We start from the raw sequence: 10,237 nt of genomic DNA on the forward strand, positions 1-10,237 counted from the left end.
AAGAGACTTTTCTCCACGTGTCCTTTGTTAATGTTGAACTTTGCACTTAACCTTTATCACATCCTATCTATGCACAGACGTGTGACTTATAGAGGACCCTTACTTAGTGTGGTTTGACTTATTGTCTTTAGACTTTACAATGGTGTAAAAGCAACAGTAGAAGCTGAATTTTGAATTCTGATGTTTTCTTCGGCTTGGAGAATGTAGGACTATCTTGCTCTCTGAGAGCCACGATGCAGGGGATAAACAGCCAATGCTGTAGCATACTGCGCAGCTAAGCTATGATGTTCCTAGTTGAAGGAATTAAATGCATTTTAGCTTGCGATATTTTCAGTTTACAATGGGATTATCAGGAGGTAACCCAGGTAAACAAGAAAGCGCGCGCGCGCACACACACACACACACACCGTCCCTGCCCGGGCTATCTCACAGCTTCCAGGGGAGATCTCTCAGCCTCACTCCAGGCACCCACAGACCCGTTCTTGGATTCCTAAACTGACTCCACGGCGCCTGTGAAAGGGGCCCTGGGTGACTGCGCTGGCTACTTAGTTGAACCAGGAAGTGCTTATCCGGCTAGACACTGGTGAGTTGCCGACACTCGCCCACACCTCTCGGCAGCGGGGGGTCACACTCCAAACCCCCGTTCTCCTGCCCTCAGCTCCAGGCGCCGAATGACCCACCCAAGTGCGCCGCCGAAACTGGCCAGCAGAAAGGCGCCCCTAGTGTCCAGTTCTCTAGGGTGGCAGGCGTAACTGGGAGGCTAGCGGAGGCAGGAGAGGCTAGTGTCACACGGTGCGCCCTCCACCCGCTGACCTCTGCCCCTGCCCCACTCACCCCCTCCCTTTTCTCCCCGCAGGGCCCCAGCCCTCAGGCTCCGCCTCATTAGGCCCCGCCCCGTCCTCAGGCCCCGCCCTCGACCGCCTCATCCTCACCAGGCCTCACCCGGCCCTCAGGCCCCGCCCCCCCATTCTCACCAAACCCGGCCTCCGGCCTCAGGTCCCGCGGCTGGACGCCAGCACGAGCCATGGCGTCAGGCGGCGATGGCGCGGAGGCCTCGGGCGGCCGGCGGGTGCTGGTGGTGGGCGGCGGCATCGCGGGGCTCGGAGCCGCACAGAGGCTCTGCCGCCACCCGGCCGCCCAGCATCTGCGGGTCCTGGAAGCCACGGCCTGCGCCGGGGGTCGCATCCGCTCGGAACGCCGCTTCGGTAACCGCCTCGGACCCTTTCGCGGAACCCCTTCCTGATCCCCGCTCCGGAGCCCAGTCCACTCTACCAGGGCACGAGGGCGTCAGGCCGGTAGCCCCACCCACACAGCCCAAGCTCTCTGGGCGCGAAACATGACCCAAAGCTAGTCAGGAGGCGTCTGGCCGCTCCAGCCCAGGGTCGTTCCAGGCACCCTCTCTTTCCCTCCAAGTCTTTCCTGTAAGTGCCCTGCTGAGGCAGGTGCAGGCCAGCACCTCTCCTGGGTGATCCCCTTAAGCCAGGTCTGTCAGAGTCCAGCCAATGGGAACTACCTGGCCCTCGAGGACAAAATCATGGCTGTCATGGGAAGCGTGGCCTTCAAGTTGGTCTTCAGAGCATGCTTGGGAAGGGGAGGGCTGGGGTGACCTTTCTGAAGAGGGGACCTCCAAATGGCATTTCCTCTGCCCCCAGGTGGCGTGGTGGAGGTGGGTGCACACTGGATCCATGGGCCCTCCCAGGGCAACCCTGTCTTCCAGCTGGCTGCTGAGTATGGTCTCCTAGGGGAGAAGGAGTTGTCCAAGGAGAACCAGCTGGTGGAGACAGGTGGGCATGTAGGCCTGCCTTCTGTGTGCTGTACTAGCTCCGGGGCACGTGTGAGCCTTGAGCTGGTGGCAGAGATGGCCAGTCTGTTTTACGGGCTGATAGACCAGACCCGGGAGTTCCTTCATGCAACTGAGACCCCAGTGCCCAGCGTTGGGGAGTACCTCAAAAAGGAGATCAGCCAGCAGGTAACCGGCTGGACAGAGAATGAGGAGACCAGGAAGCTCAAGTTGGCCATCCTGAACACCTTCTTCCACGTGGAGTGCTGCTTGAGTGGCACCCATAGCATGGACCTGGTGGCCCTTGCGCCCTTTGGAGAGTACACCGTGCTGCCAGGGCTGGATTGCACCTTCTCTGGGTATGGATGTGGCCCTGTCTCCCCAGAAAGCCCTCTGTACACCCCAGGGCCAAGGGGCTGGCTGGACTCTGTTCTCTGACTTTGAGAGGCAGAGGAGGTGGGGGAAGACTAGAGACATTTGCCCTTCCCATTCAGAAAAACCAGTCACTATTTTTCCTAGCTTTGTTTACTTAAGCAAAAGAGAGTTATTTTTCAAAAGCACAACTGGGAGAGGAAAGATATGTTGGAATGCCTTCTCTCTCCTGTCCCTGAGGCCTCTTAAGTACAAAGTGCTACCAGAGGGGCTTCAGCTGCAGAGTGCCAGGCAGGCCTCTCCCCTGTGACAGGGTGGCTTTGCAGGTGTGATCCATTGGACTCTCAGAAGTCAGCCCTGAGGCTTCTGCCCAGGAGATGGGCATTTGTGACTCAAGAAATGTGCAGACACAGAAGTCTTGGGTGGTTAGGAGGGAGCCCTGGTTCTCCATGCTTACCTGGACAGCTTTGTGTCCATTATCTCAGGAAGGTGGTGTTAATATTCCTGTGGCTGACAGGAAAACCACAGGAGCTGCTCCCCACTTCTGAGCAGACTCTGCACCTACCTCCCCGTGCCTGGCTGGGAGTGGTGCTCCGTTTGACATCTGTGGGAGCTTGGAGGTCTTATTTCCATCAGACTTATGGTTCTCTTAAGCAATTCTGACATCTATCTCTCCTAGGGGCTACCAGGAACTTACCAACTGCATCATGGCCTCCTTGCCGAAGGACGTGATGATTTTCAACATGCCTGTGAAGACTATTCACTGGAACGGGTCCTTCCGGGAGGGCACATTTCCTGGGGAGGCCTTTCCTGTGTTGGTGGAGTGTGAGGATGGCAGCCGCCTTCCAGCACATCACGTCATTGTCACCGTTCCCTTAGGTAGAGTCCACTTTCAGTCCCAATACCCCTCCCTGGTACAATGGCCTCAGGCTGCATAAGCTCTGGGATGTTTGCTGGGCTGTGGGCTCCCATTCTTACTCTGATAATGTTTGGATAGACGGCAGGAACCACTCTCATGTTTGTAGCAATTGCCTGCTTTGGGTTAAGGGTTTCACAGTAAGAAAATGCAAGTAAAAGTATGCTCTGCTTGTTTGGTGGGCCGGGCGGGGGTGGGGGTGGTGGATTGGAAAGGCTGGAAGTGCGTTGTGAAGTTTCGCTTTCTTGGGGAGGAAAGGGCAGGAAGAATCTGATCTGCAGATTAGGTCCTGTGGGGATCCTTGGGCCCAAGGATCTGCCCAATCTGCCCAATTCCAGATCTGGTACTTTACACCTAAGTGTGTGAGCCAAAGTTGTTTGGCCATTTGATAGCAGTGGGGCTGGCTGAAGGTGGAGTGGCCAGCGTAATTGCTGTGGACTGGACTTGGGCTTTGTGTGTGTGTCAAACCCATGGATCTGTGTTTCTGTTGGGTGTTTTATTCCTTAGAGCAGCTTCAGGAAGTGTCTGCCACTCCCTGCTGTTGGACAGCTTTGAACACGCAGGTGATGCGAGCAGTCACTTGATTGCTCAAGGCATGGCGAGTGCCAGAGCTGACGTGGGAGTCTAGGTTTGGTCGAGGGTGTGAGATGAGAGCCCTGAGGTGGCTGCAGCTGCCATGCTGTGTGCCCGGGATGGACAAGACTGTGCTGTTCTCACAAGTGGAATCATACTGGGCATATTAGCATCTGCTCTGCTTCCCTTTTTTATTAAAAAATATTTTTTTAGTTGTTGATGTACTTTTATTATTTATTTATTTATATGTGGTGCTGAGTATCGACTTCAGTGTCTCACAAATGCTAGGCAAGTGCTCTACCACTGAGCCATAACCCCAGCCACAGCTTCCTTTGTTTTTAACAGAGCTTTCTATGTCTCCAAATCAGCATGCATGGATCTGTTATGAGTCCTTTTTGTTGAACACCTATGGCTTAATTTATGTACGTCTGCAGTTCATGCTAACCAAGCTGCTAGGGCTGAACCCTGGGTATGTGGTCAGTAGATTGACCTGACCCTGGTGTCCACATTGTTCACAAGGCAGTGCTCCAGGCTTATGTCTGCTTTTAACCACATGGTAGTTAATCATAGTGATGGACGTGCAGTGGTCCTCACTGCCTGTGTCACCAGTGTCTGTGTGCATTGGAGACTGAGTGGCTGGTATGAAAGTAGATTCCAGCCGGGAGTTGCTGGCTGAAGATCTGGACAGGGTGACCCCACCTGTGTCCCCATGACCACGCAAGGGAGCCCTGTCCCCGTTCACTGCCTGTTGATGACCTTGCTGTTTGCTGCTGGTCGTTCCTCCTTTCCTCGCTGACTTTGGGAAATTGGCTTGCCGTCACATGCTGCATATGTTCCATCACCTCATTTGACTATGCTATTGTTTGTTGTTCATCCTCTTGTCTATCTCTGGACTGAAGTTACATTTTTGCCATGCAGACTAATTTTTATATAGCTTCTGATGTGGTATGGGCCTATATGTTTAACTGATCTCAAGCCACAGAGCGGAGAGACAGAAGGCTTAGGAATGAGCTTTCTTGCAAAGCAGTGTGTGGGTTCCCTCATGCAAACTGCTCCACATGACCAGTGGTGGCCACTGGGCCTGTAGTGTTCCTTTAGAGTCCCAGTGGGCAGGGCCAGCCTCATCTCTGTGTCCCCAGGGTCCTGAATGAACATGTGGCATGTTTAGATGCCTCACTGTCATTCAGGCTGGGATCTTGTTGGCACAAATTCTAGTTTCAGAACTATGTGGTGTGAATCACATCTAATTCTGAATTCCAGGTTTTCTCAAAGAACAACAGAATACCTTCTTTGATCCTCCACTGCCTGCTGAGAAAGCAGAAGCAATCAGGAAAATAGGCTTTGGGACCAACAACAAAATCTTCCTGGAGTTTGAGGAGCCCTTCTGGGAGCCCGACTGCCAGCTCATCCAGGTGGTATGGGAGGACACATCACCCCTTCAGGACACAGCTCCCTCAATGCAGGATGCTTGGTTCAAGAAGCTCATTGGCTTCTTGGTCCTGCCACCCTTCGGGTATGTCTGTGTCCTAAGTGCTCTGAGGGAGGCTGGCCCATTCATTAGGTCTGTCTGCTTGAGAAAACAACATGTGGGGCTCACTGCCAGCCATTTCTGAGGGCTTAATGGGTGAGGGGGGCATGAGCCTCTAAGGGGCTGACTACTGACATCCTGGGCCTGACTCCTGCAGGGACAGATGGAGGTTAACTGCACACAGGTTATCAGTGTCTCAAAGGGCCAGAATGTGCTGGTGGATTGAAGGAATGTTCGATTCCATTGCACTTACTGGGATTCTGTAGGAAACTGGGACTTGTTGATGCAGAAGAAATTTGAAATATGGGTCTGTTCATTTTTGGGGAGAGATGATACTTGAAGGGGATGCAATTACTGAATACTTATAAGTAATGGATCAAGCACCATAGGGGAAGGCTTGACTTCATGGTCCAGCAGCATAACATATTTAGCTGGTGCTAATTCAGGAAGTAGCATCAGGCATGATCAGAGGGTGGGGCTCACACTTTCACGGTGAGACAGAACAGGCAGTGTTCTGTGGTCTTGTGGCAAAGAGAAGTTTATATTATACTCAAGGACCTTATTTCCAGCATGAAAGACTAGGGACTCAGATGGGAGCAGGAGGCGTGGCCTCTGAGCAGCCCTTCCACTATCCCCTCTCATTGAAGAGAAAACTTACTTTCCAGAGTTTAGAAACCAGTGTGGCAGATGATGTGTGGCTCTCAGACTTGTGGCCAGGATCCCTTTATAAAGTGGTGAGGATCTCAAGAGCTTTCAACTATGGGGATCATGTCTGCACTTACCATGTGAGAAACTGAAACTCAGAAATTTAAAGATAAGTCTTATTTAAGATGACAGTAATAAACCTATTCCATAGCATTAGTAGCATTTCACAATTAAAAATAACTATATTTCTCAAACAAATTTGATGAGAAGGGTGGTGGAGTTTGCTTGTCTGCAGATCTCTTGGAGTCTGGCTCCAGAGCTGCTGGTTCTCAAAGCTGCTGCTGAGTTTACCCTGCAGCGGTGTTTTGTTTTGGTGGACAGGAAGAGGGCCGAGCTACACAGACTTGCAGCTGGAAGGAGGGAGTAGTGAGACACAGCTTTCAGACAGCTGTACCGCTCAACATGTGGTGGTTCTTGAGGGCCAGGTGTGGAGTCTGAGGCCATATCCAGGGACGTTGCACTTTGTTCCACTGAAGTCCATTCGTCTGTCTGGCACTTTGAATGGATCCTTCACCTATCTCTGATTTTGGTCATTCAGAAAATATTGGTTCTTGCAATCTTCCAAATGTTGACACATTTTGTTATATAATAAGAAAAAGTTTGGGGCTGGGCATGTGGCACAATGGTAGAAGGCTTGCCTAGCACCCGTGAAACCCTGTCACCACCAATCTCAGAAAAGTCTCTTGGTGAGGACTCCGAGTGAAGCCAGCATAGTCAGCACTGTTCACTGCACATGTGTATGGCCATGCTCACAGCGCCCCGCACCTCGCGACACGTCACTGCCAGTGCACATCTTGCAAATGATGGCTGGAGCAGCAAACATCATCTTGGTGTTATGCAGTTGCTCGGACCCTTAGAGCGCTGTCCTGGAAAGCTCTGGGACACTGTGTGGGTGTGGTGGGGCCCACAGAGTGTGGGTCCTTGCAGAGGGACAGCAGAGCTGGGCTAGCTGTGGCTCTTCTATGGTCTCTTTCCAGCAGGTCTGTGCACGTGCTCTGCGGCTTCATTGCTGGCCTGGAGTCTGAGTTTATGGAGACTCTGTCTGATGAAGAAGTACTTCTCTCTCTAACCCAAGTGCTCCGGAGAGTGACAGGTGCTTAACTTGCCAAAGCAGATTTACTGCCTTGTGCTGTTGGGTAATCTGTAGGCAGGAAGTTTACATTTCAGAACAGAGAACTAAATCAGCTCTGTGCATCTCCAGGACAGCCCTTGCTCCTACTGGTGGAGTCAATAACATTCTTATCATTGAGGAACTAAAATGCCTTTATAAACACTTACTACTTCTTTTTTCTAAAATCTGCCACCAAAATAAATGCTGTTTGTCCTTTAACAGAGACTTTCAGGTGAAGAAGCTGAGGCTCAGAAAAGTTGCTCAGGCAGCCAAGGGTCAGTTGGTTAGCAGGGCCTCTGGCCTCTGGTGTTGCCTGTTGGCCCTGGCTGTGTTTGCAGCATTTAGCAGAGCAGCTGAGAAGGGAAGAGCCTCTTAGGAACAGTTTTGAAGCTGGACACAGTGGTGCATGCTCTGTAGTCCCAGCAGCTCTAGAGTCTGTGGCAGGAGGATTGCAAGTTCAAGCAAGGCCAGCCTCAGCAACTTAGCAAGACTGTCTCAAAATAAAAAATGAAAAGGACTGAAGATTAAGCACCCCTGGTTCCATCCCCAGCACCAGGAAAAAGAAAGAAGGAAAGCACTTGGTGGCTCAGTTTTTCCCTAGCCAGTGTCTTTCACTTTAAATTCCTCAGTCTTTAAAATGAATACCAGTTGCAGACACATGATTGAGGGTTCCAGGTTGACATGCTACATCTCTGGTTCAGGAAACCCACAGCTGCCTGCGCCTAAGAGTGTGCTGAGGTCTTGCTGGCACAGTGCCCCATACACCCGGGGCTCCTACAGCTACGTGGCCGTGGGCAGCACTGGAGATGACATAGACCAGCTGGCCCAGCCTCTCCCTGTGGACGACTCCAGCACCCAGGTATGATGGCAGGCCCTGGTGGGGTACCAGCATCCCACTGCAGATCTAGTTCCTGTGAAGACCCAGAGGCACTGGAGTACGAGTGAGTGGTGGGTAGGGCTGGACCTCCAGACTCAGCCATTTTCTTTTCAAAATTAAAAGTTAATTTAAAAGTACATTGGTTATATCAAAACTATATATGCAAATAGCTTCAAGAGTCATAATTCTACAATACTGGCTAACAAAGTGAAACAAAAGTAGCTGATGGGCAACTCATCCCCTACCCAGACTATTCTTTCAAACAATTTTTTTATTCTTTTTTGTGGTGCAGGGATAAACTCATAGTCCCATGCACGCTAGGCAAGTCTCTACCCCTAGCTACATCCTCAGCCCCTCAGCTGACTTGATCTCTAAATTTACTCTCTCTGTAAAGCACATGTTTATATTATCACTTTCAAAAAAAGAAAAAAAAAAAATTGTGGAGGGCCTGGGGCTGTATCTCAGTGGCAGAGCACTTGCCTAGCATTTATGAGGCACTGGGTTCAATCCTCAGCACTACATAAAAATAAATAAAATAGAGGTATGCTGTCCATCTACCACTATAAAAAAAATCATGGAAAACATCAAATGTATACAAAAGTAGGCAGAAGCTTGCAGGGGCCTACCCTGTCCTCGGCAGCCTCCCGACCCATGGTTTCTGAGCATGGTCATACGCACATATATTGTGTGTAACTCTAAACAATAAGGACACTCTAAAAGTATGGTCGGGTGCAGCTCAGTGTAGAGCATTTGCCTGGTGTGCACGAGGCCCTGGGTTCTAATCCTAGCACTACAAAACCATAACCACAACAAAAAGCCCAGCAAACATATGTAGCTGTACTATTACGACACTAAAAAAGAAACACTCCTGAGCATCATCCAGTACTCACCATTCAGTCTTCCAGTCATCTTATGATCTTTTTTCAGCTCATTTATTGGCCAAGTCACTTATTGGTCAGCTTCTGCCCAGCTCATAGGCTCTAGCTTTTGTCTACTTCTCTGTCTGCCTGGCTCTGGAGTCTCTCCTCATCCTCCTGGGGGACTCAGCAGTTCTGGAGAGGTCACTGTTTACTGCCTCACAGCTTGGTTTCTCCAGGTGCTATTCACACCTGCACAGTCCAGGCATGAGGTCTCCTGCCAGTCTTGGGAGTGAATAGGTGAGCATGGGGCTCTGTTTTCTGTCTCTGTGTCAGCTGTCTCAATTGCATCCAACCCTGACCCTTTTCTGCAGCTCCAGATCCTGTTTGCAGGGGAAGCCACACATCGGACGTTTTACTCTACAACGCATGGGGCCCTGCTGTCTGGCTGGAGGGAGGCTGATCGCCTCATTGGTCTGTGGGACCTGCAGTCCCAGCAGCCCCGGCCCCGGCTCTGAGCTCGGTTTCTACCTGGGTTGCTCCCTTGGGGGATGCTGGGACCTGCCTTCTTTCAGTCTGGCTTGAGATTCCAGGACCTCACTGACAGTCCTTTTTGGATAACTGGGTCACCTCATTTCTTATGTCTGTCACTGGAACCTGCCAGGATTGAGCTTGGACTGATCTGGAAGTCGCTGGATGCCACTGCTAGTGGGGATGCTATGTACATAAAGCAGTTAATGCCACCTCCTTTTGTCTAGAGTTGTCCTTGTACCTGGGGCTGCAGAAACTGCCACCTTTGTTCTTGCTGTGCTGCAGGCCAGGTTGGGGCCATGTCTTCACCCTTTGTGCCCCTAGTGTGTACTCTGTCCCTGGGTACCCTTGCCCCTGGCCCCTGATCCCTGGCATCTTAAGGTGCTCCCCAAGTTCCCATTGCTGCAGTCTGGGACCACAGTGTGGTTGGCGAGCCACCCCATCTTATTGGGGAGCCAGGCAGTGCTGGCGTGGATCTGCTGGGTGCTTTCTATTTGGTCTTACTGCATCCTTATAGCAGCTCTAGGGGATAAGCCATGCAGAAGAGACAGAAAGCTCAGACTGAGTAACTACCCTGCACCAGAGCTACCATGGGCTCTTGACATTTCTCCTGGAGCACTATGGCCAGAGGGCAGGTGGGTATAGCTGGGGGGGCACTTTGTAGGGAGGCACAAGAACATCAGAAGTCTGCTACCCACCCCCACAGGCTGGGGGGCTGCTGGAGGGCTTGTGTGGGGAGCTCCTGGCCTAGGTACCTCAGGACAGTCTGTCCATCCCCATTTGGTTTCAGAATCTGGAAGGAAGGTCTCAAGGCCACACCCCTCCAGAGCTGCCAGGCTCATGCCCTTACCTCTGCAGCCCAGCTCAGCTCTGCCTGGCCCTTCCTTTCTCATACTTCATGTCTAGGTTTGTCAGTCCTCCAGGGCGTGCCGTGACCCCTAGATGGCCCAGAGACTACTCAGGCTCCCCCCATAGCATGTCATATCC

The 10,237-nt window shown here is 51.7% G+C and overlaps 1 protein-coding gene and 1 long non-coding RNA gene across 3 annotated transcripts; one reads left to right on the forward strand and one right to left on the reverse strand.

Annotated features, from left to right (window-relative positions):
* The first annotated feature begins 875 nt into the window (after positions 1-875).
* Paox (polyamine oxidase) lies at positions 876-9,462 on the forward strand. 2 transcript variants are annotated; one of them, XM_046448728.2, is made up of 7 exons: positions 876-1,205; positions 1,653-2,139; positions 2,832-3,031; positions 4,902-5,154; positions 6,855-6,967; positions 7,687-7,844; positions 9,094-9,462. In XM_046448728.2, exons 1-7 carry the CDS (start codon positions 1,025-1,027, stop codon positions 9,235-9,237), a joined length of 1,536 nt encoding a protein of 511 aa, XP_046304684.1. In that variant the 5' UTR covers positions 876-1,024; the 3' UTR covers positions 9,238-9,462. The 2 variants fall into 2 exon arrangements, with proteins under 2 accessions (XP_046304684.1, XP_046304683.1); XM_046448727.2 differs by having other exon boundaries at positions 884-1,205; positions 6,852-6,967.
* LOC124095552 (uncharacterized) lies at positions 5,977-9,098 on the reverse strand. The gene is made up of 2 exons (XR_006852520.2): positions 8,753-9,098; positions 5,977-7,015 (listed from the first exon to the last, which is right to left on the reverse strand). It is a non-coding gene; the product is annotated as an uncharacterized LOC124095552 (long non-coding RNA).
* Positions 9,463-10,237: the final 775 nt, after the last annotated feature.

Source organism: Marmota monax, unplaced genomic scaffold (assembly GCF_021218885.2).
Source record: "Marmota monax isolate L192 unplaced genomic scaffold, Marmota_monax_Labrador192_F-V1.1 WCK01_AAM20220418_F8-fsc00076, whole genome shotgun sequence".
Lineage (NCBI taxonomy): Eukaryota > Metazoa > Chordata > Mammalia > Rodentia > Sciuridae > Marmota > Marmota monax.